The sequence below is a fragment of the Lagenorhynchus albirostris genome, chromosome 16, assembly GCF_949774975.1.
Source record: "Lagenorhynchus albirostris chromosome 16, mLagAlb1.1, whole genome shotgun sequence".
Lineage (NCBI taxonomy): Eukaryota > Metazoa > Chordata > Mammalia > Artiodactyla > Delphinidae > Lagenorhynchus > Lagenorhynchus albirostris.
This window is the reverse complement of record NC_083110.1, coordinates 39728030-39752100: the sequence shown is the minus strand read 5'-3', so window position 1 is coordinate 39752100 and position 24071 is coordinate 39728030. Positions and strand designations below refer to the sequence as shown.

Here is a 24071-nt window from a genome sequence, read left to right as displayed (position 1 = left end):
TGGTTTGGGTGAGCAGAGGAGATGAGGGCCAGGGGAGGAAGTGGGACAGGGACCTGAGGCTTGTTCAGGCTTTCCTGAAGGGAAGGGAGGAGAAGGAGGGGAACGAGGGCTGGGAGAAGCAGGCATGAGCTTAGCGGAGTCCACAAACTCATTCATCCTTTGATAAGGCAGCCATATAATTTGTCATTCAAACTAGGACATTCTGAGAGAGAAAGGGCACTATTAGTGATTTTGTTGGGACAATAGGCAGACACTGGGACTGTTTGGGCACATCGGGGGCCAGGATCACTCCAGTTTTAAGGACCCTGAAAGGGCGTTTTAACAGCATCACCAATACTCTTTATTGCCCAGGGGACTACTCCCTCTGGCTTCGCTCTTTGGGAACCTTGAGGTTCAGGCCCTACCCTCTCTGGAACCCAGGCTCCAGGCCCTTGCTCCTTGGGCTTCCTGAGTACAGACCAGGCTTGGGGAGGTCAGTTGGGGTCCCCTTTGGAACTGGACTCCCTGGAAAGGCATAATGGTGGGGATCTGGCTCCTGCTCCCCTGCCACTTGAGAACATGGGCCAGAAAAGTACACGGTGGGTTAGATCTGATTTTGCTATTCTAGAGAAGCCTACAGCTCTTTAGGAAAGAAAAGAAAAAGTAAGTAGCCATTTGATGCATACTGTTATTATTACTGCATCCTCATTTTAGAAACATAAGAATTTTTTTAACTCATTAAATCAAGGAAATCTAGTGCTATCCTCTAACTTCTTTCCTTCTACTCAGGGAGGGTGAGACACACTCATCACTGGGTTGTATGTACACAAGACCAGTACACTTTTGACCACTGTCTACAATAAAAATTGCATTTGACGTTATGAAACATACACACACACACATACCCACACGAGTGTGAATTGTTCTTCCCTTTAGTAAGTGTGACATATTCCCATATTTTCCAATTTATTCTCCTCTTTTCTATTCAGTGCTATTTCATTTTTAAAAACTGCTGCTTCTGACAGGCTATACTGACATCACAGCCAGAGTCTGCCTAGCATTTCTTCTACATGGATTCTCATTTGCGGTCTGGAAATACGCTTGGGCCATATAGGGCAGAAGGGATCTGAAACCCGGCAGCCCTTGCGCCCCGCCTCTGCCCGGGGCCCCGCTTTGCAAACAGCAAGGACGGGTTGTCTGGTGCACTGGAGCCAAAATGCCCTCTCCACGTCCCAGCTCTGAGGCATGAAGGCTCCATGGCCGCCCCAGACCTGTGTCCATCACACGGGAGAGGGCTGGTCTCTCGTAGAATTGTTGGGAGGACAAGAAGACCATGCCTAGCAAGTACTGCTATGGGCCTGGCAGGTAGAGGCGGCACCAGAAATGTCAGCAGGATGGAAAGCACCTGACCAAGGGGTTGTTTTTCCCCGCTGGGAACTCTGTCCTGCCCACATAGGAAACGCGCGGTGAATGCATTAGCCTCTGGTTCCCCTTGGCCTCCTGAGCAGGGGGCAGGCCTTGGCTGGGCAGGTGATCTACCAGGGGAGGAACTGGAAAGAGCTGGTCCCTCACAGGCCTCGTGCCTAGGTGCCAAGGACCTGGCTTGGTGCTGGGGGCTCCCACAGTGGCCGGAAGGACAGTCCCCTCCCCCACAGCTCAGGAATGCTCAGAATGGTTGTTTCCTCACGGCCTACGAGCCTGTGTGACCTGGGCTGATGTTCCCGTGTTCAGGAAAATGCCCGGGAAGAGGCCAGGACAAGGTGAGAGCCTGTGGCTGCATCGGGGGCCTTCTCGGCTGACAGGTCACCCCTTCCCCTGAGCAACTTCTCCAGCGGCAGTGCAGTGCTTTGTTGCTGCTTAGGAAAGCTGAGCACAGCCCCTGCTGCCGCCCACCTTCCTGAGCTCTCAGCCCCTGGCCTTACCTCCTCCTGGGTCTGGCTGCCAGCATCCGCCTTCAGGCCAAGCCAGCAGCATGCAGGTACCTGGAGCCCTCCACTTGGGAAGGGCAGTGGGAAAGACATGGGCACCCCTAGAAATGAGGCAGGGAATCCTGATGGTTGTGGAGGTTGGAACCCCTCCAGCCTGTCACTTCCCACTCATGTCCATTTGTGGTCACACAGCCTCAGTTTCCTGTAGCTGACCCCTGTAGATTGTTCTTTTCTGCTCAGTATTTCGGGAATCGTGCTCCTCTAGGGTTCTTGCTGGGTCCTAAGGTCTGGCCAGCCATCCACTGCCTGTGATGAAACACCAGCAGCAGAGATCTCGTCCCTGGGGACCTGTACTGGCTGTGGCCGTCCTCCCCCTGAGCCCCCGGCCAACTGGACCCCAGCCCAGCACTCACCGCCCCTGTGGTCTGCACAGGGAGTGTGTGCAGATCCTCACAGGGGGGAGGAACGCTCAGAAGGAGGGGCCTCTGGGGAAAGGGATGATTCTTTAATCTGGACTCACAGGAAATGAACCACTATAGTTCTTCATGTGATGGGGACTTCAGGGGGAAGGGTCAGGCACAGGGGATTCTAGAGAAGGGTCATGTGTGTGACCACTGACATACGGACAGTAGAGTAAGATGAATTGGATGCAAGTAATGACTTACCAGTGTGACCTTGGGTGCATGAATGAACGCACAACCTTGCGAGCATCGCTATCTTTATTTTACAGATAAGCAAAGAAAACATCCAATATGTTAGCATCCTGTTGATTTATCAGGCAGTCATTCAAAAAATATTTCTTTAGTACCTTCTATGTACCAGCCGCAAAGAAGAATAATTAGTGAGTGAAACAGACCAAGCCCCTCTCTTCCTGCGTGGTATTAAACCTCTCCTGTGGGGAAGCAGTCCACAAGCAAGTAAACAGGGCAGGTGGTGCTGTGGACAGGAAAAAGCAGGATAAGGTGCCAGGGTACATGCAGGTGAGGAGCTGCTGTACAGGATCGGGGGTCTGCAAAGGCTTTTCTGACAAGGTGATGGCGATCAGAGACGGAAGGAAGGGAAGGGGTAAACCATGCGGTTTCTAGGTAGAGACCACCAAGTGCAAAGGTCTTCTGCCAGGGGCAGTCCTGGCCTGTTCCAGGGAGAGGAGGCCAGCGTGGCCAGAGTAGAGAGAGGTGACATCAGAGAGATGACAGGGGCCCACAGGTGTAAGCCTCTGTTGGCCACTGGAGGGTCTGAGTAGGAGTGACATCACCATGCCCGGCCACCCTTGCTGCTGTTGAGAGGACCCTGCAGGACATGACGGTGGGCCAGCTTAGGGGCTAGTGTAAGGATTCAAAGAGGAGATGACTGTGGCTTGGATCAGATGGTAGCATGGTGATTGGGTTCTGGATATATTTTGAAGGCAACTAATTGGGTTTGGTAATGGTTTAGCTGAGGGCTGTAAGATAATACAGTAAATCAAAGATAACTAAAAGGTTTTGGCCTGAGCAACTGGAAGAAATAGAGCTGTTATTTGTAGAAATCGGGATGAGCAGGTTGGGGGAAAATTGGGAATTAGCAGTTTCATTTTGCATATGGTAAATTTCAGAGGAGGTGCTGAGTTTACAAGGTGAGAGTCCAGGACAGAGATCACTGGTTTCCTTAACCTTCACATGGAGTTCAAGGCCAAGAGAGTGAGTGAGTTCACCTGGTGCTTAAGAAGAGCATCTGAGGACTGAGTCCCGGGGTGTTCCTGTCTGGATGACGTCTGGAGGATGAGAAGGAAGCAGCAAAGAGACACGAGAAGGCGTGAAGCCAAAGAAACAGTCAGGAGTGGTCTCTTGAGAGCCAACCAGAAAACGTGTTTCCAGGAGGGTGTTCCACGATGTCCAATGATGCCAAGAGACTGAAGAAGCTGAGGACTGATAACTGACCATTCGATTTCCCAACAGGGCCCAATGACGCCCTCGACAAAGAGCAGCCCTAGTGGAGTGAGTGGTAAGGTGGGTTCAGGAAGGATAAGAGAGAGGGAGGGAGAGGAGGTGGACATAGGAAATACAGGCAACTTTTCTGAGGACTTTTGTGTGATAAGAAACAGAAATACTGTAGAAGTTGTAGGGGGACCTAGGGGTAGAAGATACAGTATAGAGGCTGTTTTTATTTTTGCTTTGTTTTGCTTTCCAAGGGCGCTATCATAGCATGTTGGCATGATGGAGACAGTGAAAGATTGATGGTGTAGGAGACGGGGGAAGTTAGGAGAAATGTTCTTTTGCAGGTGAGAAGCACTTGGCACCACTCCCAGGTGACAGCAGTGACAGTGGGTACAGGATGGACAGACAGTGGACGAGAGGGGAAGCTCACGGAAATTCCCTTCTTACCTCTTCCTTTCATTCTGACATAGAAGCCAGACCATCAGCTGGGAGTGTGGAGGGAGAGGGGGATGAAGACTTAAAGAGAGAGGAAAGTGTGGAATCAGCACCCAGGAGAAGTAGGAGAAATGGAACAGGGAAGTGTGGTAGCATCCGGCGGCACTAAGGACCCACTTGTGGTGAGTGTCAGGAATTTAAACAGACCGGATGGCAGGGATGTACTTTTTTCTCTGAGCTCCAGTCAGCTACAGAGGTGCAGGCAGCCGGCCTGTGGACTGAGTTAGATTGAACTGGGGATGGGTCATACAGCAATCCGCAGCTACTCGCTTTCACTACGAATCCAAGGCTCCTCCCACCCACAAGCACCCCTTGCCACTCTACTCTCCCCCCTCCATCTAGGGCTTCACTCTGCTATGTTTCTGTTTGGTTTCAGGGGCCGAGAGGTAGCTGCAATTCATTTGCTCTAAAATGAGTGTTAACTTCTGGAAACTTAGCAGAACAACCTCCTTGGAATTTGAGATTAGCTCCAGTGCCAGGTAGGAACACCAGGGCTTGGTTGTGGCTTGCCCGAGAAGCTGCTGCTAGAGTCTGTGGATGCCTCACAACTCGAGGACATCAGCTCACATATCAAATGTTTGTTAAACACCCACTATGACAAGCACTCTTCACCGCAGAGCTCCCCCATCCCAAACAGGACATTACAGAGCCTGCAGCCCGGCAGGGGATGCCCTGGGGATGGATGCACTTGAGAATCCATTGTCCCAGTTTGTTCTCATTGGCCACATAGGCTGTGGGTGGACTGCAGCCTCCCCTCCACACATCTGGGGTTGGGCTAGAGCTCTCCCCAGGCTGATGGCTCAGCCATCTCACCACAATTTATGCTGGGCAGGTTGGGTTGGTGCTTTTCAGGGAAGGAAGAGCATCTTGGTCCTAAACAGAATCTGTGTACTTTTTTATGTGGGGAGGGGCTTAGGGGATGCTTCTGGGTCATTTATCAGACTTAACAAGGTAGCAAGCACAGGCCTGAGGGGTCTTTCCCTGGATTTCAAGTTGAAGCCAGGGTAGAACCCCAGAAAAGACCCCTGGGGAGGCTGGGGAGGAGGGAGGGAGGTCTCCAAAATGATTCCCTGTGCAAGTGCGAGCCCATGTCCATAGCCATTGCTCCCCACCTGCCTTGCCCCCATGCCTGTCTACTTGCCTCCAATGATGGTTATTTGGGTGTAATTAGGAGAAATCCTCATGCTAGCTCTTGACAGGGATTCATCTGGAACACACAGAAGCCGAGGACAGGGGGTGTGGCTGGACCTCCCTGTCTACTTCTCACCTGCCTCTAGGGCCTCCTGCTCTCTCACCCCCCTTCTCTCCCTGAGTCTGTTTCATCCAGTTGTAGCTCCCTCTACGTCTCTCTCTCTCCAGCCACCCACACTCCCGAGAACGAGGCTCTCAGTTGTAGGCCCAGAGAAACCCGGAGAACCCGACGAAGTGTGAATCACAACTCTGCACTCCTGGGGCAGAAAACTGGACCGGGCAGCCAGGGCCAGGTGTCTAAACCACGCAGTCAGCCGTACCGAGGGCACCCCTTTATCACGTTTCCCAGCTGTCAGGACCCCATCCGCGTGGGGGGCCCAGCCCTTCTCAGCCGCCGTGTGCAGTCTGTGCCTTACACAAGGGTGCAGGAGGGGAGTGAGGGGCTGAAATCCAGCTCTCTCTGCCGTCATGCTGGGCTTCCCATGGGAGCTGCGACCCTGGCAGAATAGGCTCCCATTTCTAACTCGCAGCAGGACACCATGTGGGCTCACAAGGGCAGTCCTCATGGGTCAGTGGATACTCCCCTCCCTGGAAATAATCTACTTCTCTCAGGTCTCAGCTTCAGCAGCACTTCTCTTAAGGAGCCCTCGATGGTGCTCTAAGCTCCCCTGACCCCTGGATGCACCCTGACCTACATTACCAAGCTTTACGAAAATGCTCACTTAATTGCAAGACAGTCCCCCAGACTACATGCTCCCTGAAATCGGGGGCATGCCAGCTTGCTCACCACGGTATCCACACCGCCCACCTAGTACCGGGCCTGGCGTGGCGGGTATTGTCGGCTGGCTAAAGGGGGGCCATCCGCTGTGTAAAGCATGGTAGGACATGGGTCCAGTTATTCGTTATTATTATTCTTTAATGCAACATCATTCTGAAGAGTCAACATCATTCCGTGGAATTAATCCAGAGGTTAGGTTGTGAGTTCCCGCTGCCAGGATAGTGGTGGGACGTGCTGGGGCCAGCACCGCACAGGCACCGGGACACCTACAAGACCCAACCAACAGACTTTCCCCCATCTGTTGGCTAAGAGGGTGAAGCTCAACTTCTAAGATCACTTTGAGCTCCAGGTGGTATCAGAGCTTTGCTGAGGGTCTAAGCAGAGGCAGGCAGGATCTTATCCCAACACTGTAGACCCCGGGGAGCAGTGGGGTGAGAGAGAAGGATCCCAGTCTAATCCTCACAGCTCTTGGTGATTCTAAGCTCCAGCGTTACATCGGGAGAGTGAGAGTCAGGCAAGGGCCTCAAGTCACACAGTGAGCAGAGAGAAGACCAGGGTTCAAGCACTGGCCTGCTAATCCTCACTCCCACACCTGTCCCAGGACGCCACGCTGCCTCTTGACGTGGTCTCTCTAATCCTTCCTTCTTCCTCCAGTTCATCTGCAACTTGGTAACCACATTGCAGTCACCCTAGAAATAGCCGGGATGTACTGAGCACAGGGGTGACGTGGTCACATCTGGACATGTGGGCAAGAGGGTCTGGAGGACAGAACAATCTGGATTTGGGGGCTTTGTGCTGGCCTCTTCTTTCCATCATGGTTGACTGGATCAGAGAGGATGTGGTGGAAAATGGGAAAGGCTGACCGACCTCTGTGAGGACAGAATCCTGTCTGTTGGGCTCAGCCCCTGTCCCCAGTATTCAGGACACTGCTGGCTGAATCAGCAACTGGCTTCCAGCAGAGGCCCCGGTGCAGGACAGAAAATACAAAAGGTGCTGGGTGTCTGGCCATGCCTTCGGGGACGGGGCCTCTGTTGCCTTCTACTAAGCCAGAGAAGTACAGAGTGGAAGTTTCCTTCCCCACGGCTGACAGGCAAACACCCAGGCCCTTGCACAAAACTATCCCTCCTGGAGTAGCGGGCTGGCTCGCTTTTAAGAAGGGATTCCCGCAAAACCAGGGACATTCAGAGAAAAGGGAGAGCCTTTCCCCCTGCTAAGTACACAGACTAGGAGACGCAAGTCTGCCTCCAGAATTCTTGCCTATGATGCGTATGATTACAATGGCCTGTTTTCACTGACTATTGCAGCTAGAACTACATAACCCCTCCGTGTTGGGTTTGAGGAAGAAAAACCAAGTCTGGAGAGTTCCAAATGGTAACACTAATTTCAAACCGTTGGCTGCTACATTTGAGTACATGTCTTTATTAGGAAAATTATAAGTGCATATACATCTTTTCATTGATATGACTTCAAAGTAGAAATTGTTGTTTCTCAAAAGGAGTTGTTACTTGTTAAAAAATAAAGCACACTGCATATAGAAAGCTGCCTTCTCCTGGACCATTTTCACATTATGTGGGAGATGCAGTTTAAACAATACAAAATACAGTATTTATCGCATTTAACACTGAACCCATCACCGCTCAGAGACTGAGAGTCCAGCGAGGTTGCAGAGTAACAGCCTATGGGATTTTTCAACTTGACAATGTCAGTGGTCTCCTTAGGGGACTTGAAGGTTTCCAGGGAACATTTCCCAGGGATGGGAAATTTCCCAGGGAATATGTGTAGAGAGATCAGGACCCCACAATTCTCATCCAGCTACAAAAGGATGCACCACCTGGGAAAGGTGATGAACTCCCAGTGAGAGATCCCATAGTGATAACACCAGGGGGCAGTCAGAAAAGGAAGGTCAAATCGGATCGAGTGCAAAGGCTTAGAAGTTCTCTGGACTTCACACAGTGGGGACTGCAACCTTTTGCTACTCAGGCCCTCTGCTCAAAGCTGGCCCTCCTTTCTCTGGAGGACAGGCAGATAAGCAGAGGGTCCTTCGTGTGTCTCGCTGGGGTCTCAGCACCTGGCCGGAGTGGGACAAAGAACGGTGCAAAACAACACAAGGCACAAATTCGGATTCCAACACACAGCACGTCTGTGAGTTCAGTCCCCCCACGTCTTCTCTGCCTGGGTCCTGATGCAAAGGCTGGCAGTGGAGGACCACCCTGGAGGTTACACGGAGCCCAAGGGAAGGTCAGGTAGAGGCAGCACTGGACCAGGAAGAACAGCTAGGTGACCCCTAATCAAAGTGATCCACGGAACTTGTATTTTGAAAGCAAAAGGGGATCAGGAGAGCCTTTTCCTTTGCAAATGGACTATTTAAATGCATATTTGCTTTAGCTGGGCAGTCTCCACTTAGGAGCAGATTGCAAGTAGAGGGATTGTCACACAAATCATTTTTCCTGCAGTTTCTCCTCTTATCTATTTTTCCCCCTATAGGGGAGAAACAAAAATTATTCTTAACTGTAGTCAAGATTTATTTAGGGCCATGTTAATTTTCTTGGAGAAAGAGATTTAATGGTTCTGGTTCATGGGTTCCAGGGGAGGATAATTCCAAAATTTCCATGAGATTTTAACATGTCTTGAATTACTTGGAAAATGACTCTCCCACTGAAAATTAGATCATTTCATGTATAATTCAGAAGGCCTGTAGTGACAGGTTAACTTCAGAAGAGGGTTTTGAAACCAGCTCTGTATCCCTTATAACTAATAAAGGCCCCTCCATACTCTATTGTTTTCAATATAACAAAGCTGGTTTGAGGATGTGAATTTTTGTTTGGTTGATGGATTTGCGTCTATTTGCATGAAGATCTAATTTAAAGGCATATTTATGGAAATGCCTGACACATGTTACTGATAACCCAAAGATGATTAAATCTGAGAACACCTACAATTCAAGATTATTTTACAAGAATATCCTTTCTGCATGTTGTTTACATCATCCTGTCAATTGATACATTTCTTTGTTTTGCCCTTCTTTTTTTCTGCTTTCTTAATTAAAAAAAAAACTTAACCAGAGGGGAAAAGTATTAGTGAGACCAAATGAAAAACAAAACAAGCCAAAAGCCCTCAAGTGCCTCCTTTTCAGAAAGTGAGATTTTTAAACTGTTTAATGCAGCTCTACAAACTGCTCTCAATAAAGGGAAACACCCTAAACGTCAGGATTGTTAAGCTACTTTCCCAACCAGCCCATTCTTTTCTAAGAGGAATGCCCTGCTGGACATCCTGTAAGCACAAGATGACAGCGGCAGCAGAGAAGGTCCAGGGGCCACTGTGCCAAGTTAAGAGATGATGGGATCATCAAATGGTGAAAAAAATGAGGTTAGATTTTAATCGGGAAGGAATCTTCATGTCCAGGATTGATTATTTTAGGGATTGGGCTTTCAAAACCAAGAAAAAGTTGAAAATTCTTTTCTTGTTATTCCCCAAACAGTGCTGACACCACGAAGACAAAACTCTCTGTAGTTCTGAGGTACCAACAGTTACAGACGCCTTGAGGGTCTGCATCCTCGAAGGTCATACTGCTGCAAACCGAATTCCCTTGGGCTCTGTTGATCCAACATGGGTTTGTGATCATGGGGAAAACAAGGTTCCATCCAAAAGGATCACAGCCCTAATCAAAAACCTGGTCAAAGGCCCCAAGGGTCATCTCCTCACTCTCAGGCTTTGCATTTGAGGAACTGACAGTGCATGCACCGAGGACATTGGCTTTGAACAAAAACACAGGATTGGACAATGGACAATATTCCAAACAAGCCACAGACGTGCACAGTGCTTTCAGGACCGGGTAACACGAGACATTTTGATTTACTTCTTGGTGCCCAGTTTAGAGTAAAGCTTTGCTCTTGAGAGAGTCCTTTTCCTGGGTCATGGAGACAGTCTTGGATACACATGATGATGGATGAGAGAGAGAATGATGAGAAGGACGTGATGGGATGTAGAGGAGAGCTTGGGATGAGGGGTGAATCTCACCCTGCCCTGGCCTCACGCTCCTGCCTGCCTCAGCTCAGGGAAGCCCTGCAGTACTCGCCAAAGAGGCAGAACCCTGCTCTCACCCTGAGGAAGGGTGAGGCTCCTGCCTGGCTCCCCAGAACCTCTCCCCCACCCACCTCCGCCCCTGCACAGGGCAGCCTTCACTAAGGTCTGCCCACGCTCACTGGTGCTGACACCTCCTGGCGGCTCTCCACCCTGGACACGGTGATGTGGGCAAGGTTCCCTCCGTCTGGGGTTCCAGCCTGCACAGCTCAGAAACCTCTGGCTAGATAAGGGGTTCCGGGAAGGATATTATAACAAAGCAGGTAAAAGAATGGCCTTAATCTAAGTTCCTATCTGTCGCCAGTGACACTGGATAATCAGACTAAATGAGAAATAAACGCCATATATTTTGCTACATAATCAAATGGTGAAGTAAGGCAAACTGTGCAAGACAAGGCTCTTGGAAATGCATTCAGGCCTGCCTGGGTGCAGGGGGGTGGCTAGCTACAGACCCTTCCTAACTCTGATTTCAGACCTGGGCTCCTACTGTAAGGTTTCCTCAGGCGTCTGACCCAACCTGCGCCTCTCACATCTTGAACCTCCTGTTAACAAGAACAGAGGGAGACACCATTAAGGCGGGTTCCTGCAGTGGTCGGGCCGCACACCTGAGACGCTGAGCCCCGCTCCAGCCGGGGACACACCCCTGATTTCCAAATCTCTGTGGTGCTTCTGCCTTCCGAGACCCTGAGCAGGGGGACTGAAATGAGAGAGACAGCATGGCAGAAGCGAAGGACGGATGGAAGGCGGGAAGCAGAGAGGGCAGGTGGGCACAGCAAGCACAGGGCGGATGGACGAACAAGGGCACGGAGATGGCATGGCACAGTGGTCACAAGGCAGGACGAAGTGCGATGCCTTAGCCCAGCAGAGACATTAAGCCCCAGGACCTCTGGGCTGGCGCGGCGGAGCGGCCCCGGAGCTCGGCGCCCAGGCAGCCGGCACTGGGACCGCGCATGCGCACCTGGTGGCAGACGCGCGAGCGCTGCCTAGTCAGTTTCAACCCACAACGGAATGGAGGTCCAGCTCTTCGGCTCTTCCACAGCGACCCTGCCTTCAGCGGGGCTGAGGCCCGCCGGTCAGATACAGTGAGGCCCCAGGGCCAATGGAGTCATATAAGGACAGACAGGGGCTTGCCTATGTTTTCTAATGTGGGTCCAACCCTCTGAGTCCCCGCAGCCCCGGCTCCCCCAGGAGAGGTGGCCCGTGCTGTCTCCCTGGGCACTGCAGAAAGCAGTCTGTAAGCTATTGCTTACCTCAGGGAAGCAATAGCTTGACCCACAGCTGCTACAGGGCAAACAGCTCTCCCAGAACAGACCTGTCACCCTCTCTGGCACAGAAACGTACTGCTCCTGCGGTGTGAAAAAGGGAGCGTGGAGTCACAGGTCTGACCCTCTGCAGGTGCTTTTGTAAGAGTAGCGCTACCCTGGCCAAGGTCCTGCAGACAAGAACTGCTGCTGGCTTCCACGGAAAGGACTGCAGCCCTGGGTAGCCCAGCAGCCATCCAGAGGCCTTCGGAGGCACCACAGGCAGGATGAGGTAAGTGGGCAACCCACACGCCCGGGAGCAGGCCTGCCATCCCTGTTGCTGGCAAGAGGGCCACAGGCTGGGGGAGTTAGCCAGGTACAAGGGATGGCAGTGGGAAGTAAAAGTCTTTGGCTACAGTGCCCTAGGGGGACACTTCTCCAGTGAGGAAAAGTAATGGCTGTAATTCCTTATGCTGCAATTAAAAGGAGCGCACTAAAGCGTGAGGGGGACACAGCGCTCTGTGACCCAGGTGACAGGCAAGGACCTTGGGTTTCTTCTCCTGAAATCCATGTGCCCCATCCTTCAACCATGTCGTCTTTCTGGATCCATGTACTGAAATTATGACCAGGGGTCTGGGGTACAGGGTGAGTGTGTGTCCATGTGTGACAGGGGGATGGGGAGAAGAGTAGATAGTCAAGGTTTCCCTTTTCAAAGCACTACTGAAATCAGGGCCTTGCTCTCCCCTGTGATCCCCCTCCTTCCAGTCCAAACTAGAGAGACTTGGCAAGAAAGCTCAGCCCTGAATCTGCGTGTGTATGTGTGTTGAGGTCGGGATGGTGAGTGAGGACCGAGGCAGCTGCGTCCCAGAACCTAATCACTTGGGGTTACGCAGAAGGGGGAAGGGGATAGACTAGGGGTCCCCAGAGCTACAGGCCCTTCACACAACTCCTCTGCATCAGGGACCCGTTTAAAGAATCTACAGAGTGAATTGCCCTGCAAAGAGGCTCCCTGAGAAGCATTTCCACAACTGCTCTCTGGAAATGCAGAGCTGTCAGCCATTCTCCCCACACGGTCTGAAGAAACCCGCCCAAGCTTGGAGGTAAAGCCGCTCATACAGCCCCAGGCCCAGGGAGGGAGAGGCCAGAAAAGTCCTACCCCAGGTGGCAGAGTGGTGGAGAGCCAGGCAGCAGGCATTTGGGGAAAGGAGTCAGTTACCGCCTGCAAATGGCATGGCCACAGCCAGCTCTGCCCCGCAAAGGCAGTGATGCCACCGGCAGTGGCAGGTGAGAGGGTATCAGGCACATGGCCCTTGCTGGGTGAGATGCCGGCTGCTGGGCCAGAGGGCCACTCTGTGCACAGGCCAGGTGGCCACACGCTGGCCCCAGACGGGAACGCAGATTGTAAGGGTGTGGAGCTGTGTGAGCTCTGAGCGCTCGTGATCATGGGCCTTGCGAGAGAGGGAGCGCAGGGCAGGGTGGAGGCTCCTCAGCCCAGGGTGATGCTGGAGAGAGACCCTGGGCCATTCTAGATGGAGCGCTGGGCCATTCCGGAGTCCCAGGCTGTTCTAGATAGAGTCCTGAGCACACGGGCTCTGTGTCATAGACTCCAACCCCGGTCTTTGTACAACTACTTTCTTCTTAACTTAGCAGACCAGGAAAGGCCCTAAAAAGCACATAAATACAGGACCCGGGGTGGCCACAGTGGCGGCAAAATGCTGCTCCCCCATGGAAGTCTGAGCGCCCGCCCGGGAAGCAGGGGCTCTGCCCTGGAGGAGGGTTGGGGCAGATTTACAAAGCGCCGGGAGACACAAGAGCAGAGTGCACTGTGGTCCTTCTCGAGGTGGCAGATAACTAGTTTTTCCTTTTCTGAGCAGCCTTTCTCTTCTTCTGTCGCTTCTTTTTTCCTATCTTTTCTCTTTTCCCCACTTTTTCTTCTCTGCGCCCCCTTAGATAAAATTAGTAGAACCATTAATAACGTTGAAATAAACAGGAATCTTTCTCAGTCTGCACAATATTTAAAAGTGGCCCGTGTATCTGTTTAACTCTGTCTTTAGTCTCAGGTCTGGAGGCGCCCAGGCAAAGCACTGTCTGTCAGTACTTCATTAAAATAAATTAGACATTTTCCCCAATTCAAAAAAATGTTAGACGGGCTTCCAGAACACAGATACCCGTGAACTGATCCGAAAGGGTGGGAAGGCACGCCCAGGGCCAGGCTGGACTGGTCTTCCATCTCACCCCAACCTGCTCTCCTAGGGCTTCTTTACATCTCAATGCAGAGCTGAACTCTCTGCTTTATCTTTAAAATCTCTGCATTTCAAATCGAATAAGCTTTGGAGGTTGGAGGCCCAAGGTTCAGATGGCCTTCCAGGAGGAGAGAAAGGAAGCAGCCTGATCCCACCTTCTCCTTTCTGGACGCCTGTGCACACACCCCCTGGGAATGACTGGGATTGTTCTGGAGGGCAAGGGAGAGAGCTGGTTAGCAGAATTTTATTAGAGCAACTTTATTAGAGCAATTGGCTCTTGACTGTCACATTAAAATGATTCAAGCTGAATGGTATTTAATGATTTATGGGGTAAGGCCACCTGTTCCTGAGAAAGCTTGATATTAGCCATGGGCTGGAATGATGGGATTTTTACATGGGAAAATGTGAAAGCTGGATATGATGAGGATTGAGTCTCTGGAGATTACGTGGGGATGTTAGGAGGACCAAGGAGCAGTAAGAAGGGGAGGAGGAATTAGTGAGTCAAATATGATTCTTCAGAAAACTAGCCCCACTGCTTCTACTGGGTTTAAAAAAAAAAAAAAAGACATAAAAACTTGAGCTGCAGATTTAATCTGCTCCTGAGCAAGGCCCATGAGCTGTCACTTGCATGTGAACTCGGCAGGAGGGATGCAAGGCACCTGACCAGCAGGCCAGCTTATCCGAATAAATTCCAGAAATGTGTGTGAGCCCCATGTCTGACAACTAACGGACTTCACCTCAGGTAAATAAATTCCCACATACAGTAGGAGGTTTATACCATGAAACAATGCGCATTTTATTGCTAGTGCATATAATGTCACATTTGATACAATTTTAGTACAAGTGGAAAGATACACTGTGGGTAACATTAAAAAGCTGCAGTCACACTTATATATCATATATATTTCTTTACAAATCGCCAGTAGTTTACGGTAATAGAGAAATGTAACCCACTGACATTCATATGGTTCCACTTCAAATATAGGAGTTGTTCGACTATAAATATATTCTGAAATACATTTGTTTACTAAAGTAACGTTTAAAAAATTGTGCACGAAAATATATATAAAAAAATGCCTTGCAAAAAAGTTACAAGTACCACCAGGCCCATCTGTGGATCACATTTATGCAGGGGATTCCATCTCGCCAATGTTTCTGATTGGAACCCGAAACCATCTTGTGGCTTCAGGAGGAGGGGTTAGTGGCAAGAGGCTCGTTGATTCATCTATTTTTTCACTCCTGATTTCAGAAACCTCAGAGTTTGTAGAGCCTCCATGGCATACGTAGGTTTCAGAGGCAATTACAGAAACCAAATTCCTCAAAGCAAGCTCTCAGATTGAAAACTGCATTTGATTCTGCAAAGACCGTCTTTCACAGGAAGGAGGAGACATGATCTCATACCCCCAGCAGAGGGCCAGCTCCGTTCTGGAGGAGGCCAGAGAAGGATCTCACAGAGGGCCTGCAGAGGAGGGGCGGGCAAAGGGAGGAGGGGGCCACAGGGTGGGAGCCCCTGCGGTCACCCTCCTCCAGCTGGGTGCGTAGAGAAATGAGAAGCAGAAGCGAGATGAAAGCATATTCTGGGAGGCAGGAAGAGGCCGGGAGTGACCCGGAGAGGGTCTCTGAGCACAGTCCCCAGTGATGGCGGTCCTGCATGGAGCCCACCCATCCAATCACTGAGCTTGAGAGAGGAGGCGAAGGTAGTGGCCGCTGCCTAGCACTGGTCAGCACGTGGGTTGTCATTTCAGGAGAGGCACCCCCTGCTGGAGTCGCCCACAGTCTTCCTCCGAGCCTCAGCGTCTGGAGGAAGGATGCTTATCTGAGCTCCCTGCTTGGCCATCATCTGACTGTGCTCAGACTCCCCCGGGGAGAAAAGGAGAATCTCCAAAACAAACCAAATACAAAGCTTGAAGTAATCATCGATTTAAAAAAGGGTAATGAGAATGATGATTACTGTGATGATTATGAGTGAACGGACTGGTGGGAAATGCTATTGGGATGATACAATGTCTTAGAAAAACCCCAGTTATAAAACAGCCAATGTGAAAGGTACGGGGCACAGACGAACACACGCTGCGATATTGTACCGTAGGCTATAAATGCAGTTGTCTACATGCTGGGCAAACCTCTCGCCCGTGCCCAGGTCAATGTGCTGCCCCCCAGGCACACCTGGTCCTCACCGTTCAGGCCTTCCTCCCCCACACACTTTGCCCTTTCATCTCACATGGGTTTAGCTTTCCTCAAGTGGATCTAGTGGAAAGTCCTTTATGGTGGTTGTGCTTACTTGTTTAAAGCTTTCTCCAGGTATTCCTGAATCCACTTCAATTTCGGGTCGATGCACACTTGTCTATTGTTGTTCTTCAGCCTTGCCCTGGCAAAACAGAAGAGGCGACAGTGTGCAGCTGATCGGAGGGGAACGTGGCTGTGACCTGGACCTCTGCTCATCCAACACCCAGGTTAGGACCCAACTGGAGCGGGGTGCCCCGCCTGGCAGGCTCAGGCTCGGGAGGAACCCCAGGTGTGCTGGGGAGACAGTGCTAGCCGTGCTGCAAGTTTTACCCCAGAGACACTGGGGAGTGAAGAAAAGTCTTTAAGGAGTCCAGGGAGAATTCACACAGGGAACATTTGAGTTGCCTTTTGAAGGATAAGTAGGAGCTGGGCAAGTGAAGTAAAGGGGGGAGGAAAAGCAAGAGCAAATAGCCCAAAGGGGTAACAGTGCAGAGACGGATGTGAGGAATTTGGGAGACAGGACATTCAAGAAGCCCGCGGCCAGATGTAAGGGGCAAAGCAGTGGGGCTTCATCTGCAATTTTGTTTATGACGGGAACTTGTGGGGTGGCAGAAACAGATTTTTCTTTTGATGGACCATCTTGATAGTACATGGAAGACAGACTTAAGAGTAAGCCTAGAGGCAGGAGACCTACAAAGGGGTACCGCATAGGCTGGGGGATGGAGAGGTGAGAGTACAGTGCGGGGAGGGGCAGTGGGGGGGGGAGGGGGAGGGGGAGGGGAGAGGTCGTCTAGGTAGTTTGCCAGAAAATGGTTTCCGGAGAGATTTTACAAGTTCACTGAATGTTCATGGTCTCATTTGTTCTTTGAAAGTTCGTACTGCACCTTCCTCCCAATTCTCACCTTTACTCAGAGCCTCCCTCTCTGAAGACTCCTGGAAGAGGACCTGGACTTGTCTCTGGATCCCTCTCCATAAGGCCCCTGGGTACCAGGTAATCTCAAGCAGCCCGAGGACACCACCGCCCAGCCGCTCGGGGTCTAGGAGGACCCGTGCGGCCAGCACAGAGGCTCGTGGACACCAGGAGTCTTCACACAGCCTGCCTGTTGAGTCAACGAGCTGTGCAGAGGGCCTGGCTCAGAGCAAGGCGGATCCAGGTCCAATTCTGGGCATTGCTGTTTATTAATGTGTTTGCCCGGAAAGACATGAGGATTCTATCTGGCTCCTTCAACCTCGAGGCAAGGGAACCCACAGAGTCTGCACTGCAAAGTGGGCCCATCCTCGCTGAATTCATTATCTGATTAAATACTTCTCAAAAGAGAGTATTTTATTACAAGCAAAGAAAATGAAAACAAAAAAATTCGTCTTCTAGTGCCCTAAAGCATATTGTAAATGACAAACACATTCAAGGCAGCAAAGGCTAGAGAAAAAGAAAAGTCAAACCTAAAACCAGTTGGTGTTGGGTGGAGTGTCGTCAGATGGGTGTAGCTTTTGCTCCAACTGCTGTGTTCCCGTCTTGCTTTTAGTGCTGGGACTTTTCAGGAGGTGAGCTCTGCCCAGGAGACCCCGAGCCTCCACTCCCCGACATCTAGACACATGGTCAAGTTCGCTGTGAGTGAGCACGGGGACACATGGGCACCGGAGGGCCGAGCAATGGACGGCCACGTGTGGCTTCTTTCCGGACTTGGTTCAGCCTCCTGCTCTCCAGGAGAGATCTTAGTGTCTCATGTATGTGTGATTTTGGTATGTCTCGTTTCCCACATGAATAAAATCAAATGTTAGCAGCTGCCATCAACACCAGCAAAACTGAAACCTTGTGTGTTGGCTTTTCAGAAAATGCAGTTAAGTGCGCTGGTAATTTTGAGTTTCACCAAACAGTTTAACGATGACTTCAACTGAATTTGAGTCTTGTGAGTTTGTGCTATGTGATAAAGGATTAAATTAGGGCACCAAAGCCCTGAAATTGGCAGAACTGTTACTAGCAAGGGGCTGGCTAATTTACTGTTCTTCAGCAGAAAGAAACTTTGGTGAATCCCATGTTTCTCCAGTCTAAGGGTGCATCTGAATGTGCTCCCATCTCTTGCACTAAAGGGAGGAAGCTTGGAAAGAAGAGGCAAGGACCCTCTGTGAGTGAGCACGGCACCAAGGGTTAGGGCACCAAGGGTAAGAGAAGCTTTTAAAACTCCTGCCTGGTGGTACTATCAGCTGCCTCTAATTATGCCAGGTTCGAGCCTGGACACTCGGCATGTGTCATTTCTCTAGCTTTAACAAGTCTGTGAATTAGGTGTTACTATGCCCATCAAATGTAATATCCCTGGAGGAGGATGTTCAGACTTACACGATCTGAAGGGCACAATTCGGAGTGTTGAGGATTTTGAGATGCTTGACATTGGCTCTGGCGACGTGGCTCTCAAAGAATCGGCAAGGGCATCTGTAGCTCAGGCTGACCGGTTTTCCTAGAGAGGTAATGAGAACAAAGCAGCTTGTTATTATCCTGCTAGACCTTGGGGATACAAGTGTGTCTGAGTCTGCAGCCGAGTGATCAGATGGTGGAATGAGGGTAGGATGGGGAACGATGGGAGGAGTCATGGGTGCATCCTGGCAGAGACCTTTTCCTTGGGCAGCGCAGGGAGCTCTGAGTGGGCTGAGGCTCAGCTTCTACAGGGCAAGAGGCCAGAAGGACCTGAGGAGAGCTGGACCTTAGGAGGGTAGGGAAGCTAAAATCGGAAGGCCCCTGCTTGGGTGTCTCAAGATGAAGGACATTAATCACAGGAGAGAACTGTTTCAGTCCAAGGTACTGAGGTTCCTAGTTATTCTTTGCAAAATAAACTCCTCCATGGCCAACTGAGAAAGACTTCCCAATTCAGGGACCAGGGAGGGGGAAGAAGGAGGCTCCAGGCTCGCTCTCTCCCAGGAGCCACTGCAGCTCCCCTGGGAATGCTCCCCTCCCCCACCTGCAGTCTTCTCTGTCCTCACATTTACCTTAAGCCCAGGCAACCACAAAAGAATCCCACCGGCTTCCTACCTGGGCGTCCCCAGAGGGCAGGCAAGGGCCCATCTTCTCCCTGCACTTCCAGGGCTGGAGGCAAACGTGGCTTTCATTGCCTGTGCAGGGATGCTCCAGCCTCCTGGGGTGTATTACATCTTTGTTTGCCAATTCACCAATTTGCAAAATACCATAATTGACACTCATTAGTGTAAATTAGCAAAGGGCTCCTGCAGAACCCACAGCTCACCCTGGAAGTCTAGAATTGCAAGCCCCGGGGGGTGGGTGGTGGGTACTGACTTTTGTGTGTGTGTGTGTGTGTGTGTGTGTGCGCCCGCGCACGTGTATGTGTGCGCGCGTGTGTGTGTGCGCGCGTGTATGTGTGCGCGCGTGTGTGTGCGCGCGTGTATGTGTGCGCGCGTGTATGTGTGTGTGTGTGTGCGCGTGGATGTGTGCATGTTTTCTGCAGATTTTATCCAAGCCCTACTTAATACCCCAAATTATTTGAATTTGTGGATCCTTTCATCAGGGATTAAATGTAGGTCTGAGAATATTTAGTCCAGAGATTAAAAAAAAAAAAAGTTTGCCTGTTTACAGAGCTCCCAGAGGGCTCCTGGTGGTTCTGAAGTTCCCTATTTGGGGCAAGAGAGCTGGGGAGGCCTGTGAGTGAGGGACTTAATTTTTTTTCCTCAAGGCTGAACTCCGTCAAGAGATGGCATGGCCAACAAGTCAGGGGGAAAGCAGACCACCTGGCCCCCCAAGACCAAACTTGACTCCCTGAAAACCAGGAAGAAGAAAGCCTGGCTTCAAGGCTCTCAGTGACTCGTGGCACTGGAGAGCCTGGAGCAGGCTTCAGGTTTACACCTGGGCTAAGTCCAGAAAGTCGCTGCTGGGGCCTGGCTTTTAGTAAGTGTACCGGGTCCCTGCAGAAGTCTGTATGGCCCTGTAACCAGATCACCTGGGAAAGTGGCCTGCAGCTGGGGGCTGGGTGGCCAGGGTAAAGGAAGAGCCAAAGTCTCCCCTCCGAGTGTCCTGCCTCCAGGTTCCCCTGAAATTCTCAGGGGTCCTTCAGAGCTGAGCAGAACCGGCATGTGGGGCCCACTGGTGAGGCAGGACTGGTCCCAACCCCAGAGCAGCAAACTGCAAGGTGCACAGTAGGACAGCTGCTGGGGGCAGCGCTGTGCAAGATGGGGGCTGCTCCTCCCCCGTGTCCCTGAGATGCTGTTCTGAGTCCATTAGCGAAGCAGTGGCGATCAGGCCAGAAATCAGAGCCCATTCTGAGCTCAGAACACAAGCTTTCTCTTTCTCTCTTCTCCCCTCTCCACCTCCTGGGATTATCCATTTCCTTCAAAGGCAATTTTTATTCCTGCTCCCAGGACCCAGTTGCCTGCCTGTCAAGTGGAGAATTTCAACAGGTTTTTTAAAGTGACAGAGCCCCAAGTGTTCTTACCAAGAGAGCTAGGTGCTGTGTCCAGCTGGTGACCTTCCTGCCAGCTTTTTGTCAATATTACTAACTTTTCCAACTGTTTTGCATGTGGTCCGTGTACAGGCAAGAGGCCTGACTGGTCCAGATGTTACCCAGGGCTCGGGGGAACTTGGCTTCTGGTGAACTTGGCTCCGCTCCGGAGCAGTCCTTCCACTCTAATGCAGAGGCAAGAGCGCCCAAGCCAGCCACTCCAGCCAGGCCTAGGAATGGGGCCCACCCTGACTTTGACCCCTAGAAGCCCAGGGCATCCGGGGACCCAGCTGCTTGGCTGAGGTTAGCCAATGGAGGGAGGGCAGGAGCCCGAGTCAGAGCCTGAACAAGGGGACCCAGCATGGGTACACAGGCTCCAGGTGGTCAAAAAGTTCATTCTGGCCTATGCGTGCAAGGAGAGCCCGACTAAGCGGGAGCCCAGGACCCTGACTTGGCCACTTGGCTGCCAAGAGGGCAACTCAGATGGGCAAGCAACCAACCCTTCCCAGAGTCAGGAGGAGTCTGTGGATGAGGCCCCCACTCCTTCTGTGCTCCCCGCAGGTCAGCCATGCCCAGGACTCAAGGGCCTGGGTCCTTGCATTCTAGTCACTTCTGCAGTTCCCCAGGGGAGGGGGCAGCTAGAAGAAGCACCATGTCCTCCCACAGCTGGATGATGACACGTCTACTCTCGCCAAACCACTCAATTGTTAATACCCAAACCAGAGTGTGCCCCATGACCTGGGTTGGGGGTGTCAGTGTCAGTGTAAAGACACAGGCTAGGATACTTTTTCAGCTTACAGAAAAATTCTGAATTCCCTTTGGTGCCAGTCTCTCTGCAGCTCTGACCAGCAACTTGCTACACTTTTAAAGGACACTTCCCAGGTGGTCAGCCACCAGCCGGTGAGAATGCAGCAGAGGTCTTCAGCTGGCACCTAGCAGACTGCTCCAGGGCCTGGGGCCCTGCACAGACCTCAGCTGCACCAAGCACAGTGTCCTTCAACCCTTTGCAGGATTCGTTGGAAACTTCGCAGCCAAGAAAGCTCAGCATGGCCTGACCGTGCTGACATGGTTTTGTTTTGTGCGTTCAGAGGCAACAGTTTATTTTGGTTTGCAGCAGTGGTGTCCTGTAACAGGACAGTGAGATTTCGCTTAAGCCTCAAAAGGAAAAAAGCTCTCTCCCTCTCACGGTGAAACGGTACACCACCTTTCCCCATGGCCTAAAGCCTTGGCGACTGAACTTTGCTGCCGCGCTCACTCCGAGATAGAGCAGTGCTCGCCTGTCTGGCGACAAAGGCGCCAGCCTGCAGGTGTGTTTTGGGGGCTGGGCAGGCGCATGCATGACCCAGATCGCCCCTGGGCCTCTCCTGGGTGACCCCAGAAAGAGGCAGGGAAGGCACTGTCTGGACGCGCTTCCAGCTTCGCCGCGTCGCTGCGGACCGCGTTGCGGTACAGAAGCGCAGCCAGGCGTTCGCTGCAAACCCGACAGCTGCTCGGAACGATAAGACTGCGAGGGACGCCTCGCAGCTGCACCCGATCGCATTGCCACCACAAGCAAGTCGCGATGCCAGACAGGCTTTGCAAAGCGCTCTCTCCAACAGGAACCGCAGAACGCATCTCCAGCGCGGTGCTCAGCGGGGCCTTGGCGCGGGCCGGGGCAGAGGAGCCGTGGCCCCGCACGGAGCCAGGAGCCCATTCTACTCTGGAAACCGAGCTGGGCCGCGGGAAGGCACTAGCTGGGAGGTGGATGGTCAAGGGCCAGGGACCCGCGGCTCCCGACTCGGCTCCACACCTCCGCGCCCTCCCGCTCCGGCTCCGAAAGCGCCCTGGGCGCGCTCGCACCCAGTTATCCTGCCCGACCTCGCTCTGCAGCCCGCCCGAGGTCTGGCGGCCGCTCCCGCGTCCCGGAACCCGAGCTCAGCAGCGGAGTGCGAGCCTCAGCGCGGGGGGCGCTACGCTGGGGACCTCAAACGCCGCACGCCTAGGGAGCGCGCCCCGCGAGGTGGGCTGCCTCGACCTCCCGGGTGCAAAGCGGCGCGGATTAGGTTCGCTCGGGACGGCGCGGGCCGGGGCAGAGGAGCCGTGGCCCCGCACGGAGTCAAGAGCCTGGCGCCTGCCCACGCCTCCGTCGCCGAGCGCACTCACCGTCGCTGAGGCACAGCGCAGCCAGCACAAGGGCCAGCACAGCGACGATCTTGGCATCCATGGCAAGAGCGGGCGGCGGGTGGACGGAGGCAGGACGCGGAGGGGATGCGACTGCGGAGAGTGAAAGTGCGGCAGCAGGAGGCGCGCGCCCAGCACTTTAGAGGCGAAAGCGGGGCGGGGTGGGGCGGGGCGGGCGCGCGGCAAGGGGCGGGCCTGGAGCCGAATTCTGCCTGCGGCCCGGGGCTCTGACCAGAGTCCCCTCCCACGCGGCTGCTCCCCCTGTCCCCTCCCTCCCACCCCTGCTCCGCGCCCGGGATGCTCCTGGGCCTGCGGTGCGCCCCAGCCTTTGACCTCTCGGTTACGCTGGGCCCTGCTTTGTAGGCCTAACCTGCACCGAGGAAGTCAGCCGCTCAGTGAGGGTCGGGGATGGGACTGGTTACTGTTCCCATTATGCAGATGAAAAGATTGAGTCCCAGAGGCGGGAACAGAATGAGAACCAAAGAAAAACAAACAGGTCGGTCCTAGAGGTGAGGGCCAGCTAGGCCAGCTGCGTCCCGGGTAGCTAAGAGGGTCCTTTTGGGGGAGTGTAGGACCTGGAGGTGACCACCGGCTTCAGCTCGCTGCTCCGCGGCCGGGAAAGCTGGGACTAAGGGAAGCAGACTAGTCTTTGCAGTCAGAGCGACTCCGATTCGATTCCAAGCCAGAGCTATAACTTATTAGCCGAGCCTCAGTTTCCTCAACTGTGAAATTGAAGCTCTAAAATAGAGTGCTCTGCCACCAAAAGGAAATAATGGCAGCTGTCCCGGAGGCTCTTAGTAAACGTGAATTTACTTAGCCCTTTGCACCCCTGCTCTTTCCACTGTGAAATGGAATAAACCCAGTTCCCACCCCGCGGAGGGGAACTGTGGGATTTGACTTGAGACTCCCCTCCCGACCACCACGAAGTGCTCAGCACTGCGTCTGGCACATAGTTGTACTCAAGAAATGGAAGCTAGAAATAATTGTTTACACTTCAGTTATTTTCTCCCTCTCCCCAAAGGATGCCCGAAGTGATGAAAGAACTCCCCTCTCCCCCCACATCCAGGAGGGTGCTCCACGTCTTTCTGGTGCAGAGAACTACACCCACGGGGTCGTTTCTCGGCGGTGTCCAGCCCTCCTGGTAGGTTGCCGCACCCTAACCTGGACACCCGAGATGGCCCCAGCAGAGCACAGGGTTGCAAGCAGGCGGCGGTCTGGGAGGCGCAGGAGCGAGAAGAGCGCCCTTCTGAGCCTCGCTAGTGGTCACGAGCCTCTCCGGCCACCTCCCTCTGCTCTTTCCCTCATAACCTGACAATGGAGTGGATTCTGTCCCCGCGTCCATTCAAGGGGTGTTTGGTGGGAACAAGTCTCTAGAGTCCCGGATCTCTGGCTTTGGGG

General features: G+C 52.5%; 1 protein-coding gene across 5 annotated transcripts in view; it reads right to left on the bottom strand.

Annotated features, from left to right (window-relative positions):
- Positions 1-22792, bottom strand: part of CXCL12 (C-X-C motif chemokine ligand 12) — a 28278-nt gene extending 5486 nt beyond the window's left edge. The window contains exons 1-4 of one of the 5 annotated variants that reach the window (XM_060125343.1): positions 22656-22792; positions 18410-18527; positions 16130-16216; positions 7684-10906 (exon numbers count right to left, since the gene is read on the bottom strand). In XM_060125343.1, coding sequence (XP_059981326.1) covers positions 10891-10906; positions 16130-16216; positions 18410-18527; positions 22656-22716 — 282 coding nt within the window. In that variant the 5' untranslated portion in view covers positions 22717-22792 and the 3' untranslated portion in view covers positions 7684-10890. The other 4 variants (XM_060125341.1, XM_060125344.1, XM_060125342.1 and 1 more) reach the window with 4 other exon arrangements.
- Between the last annotated feature and the right edge of the window lie 1279 nt (positions 22793-24071).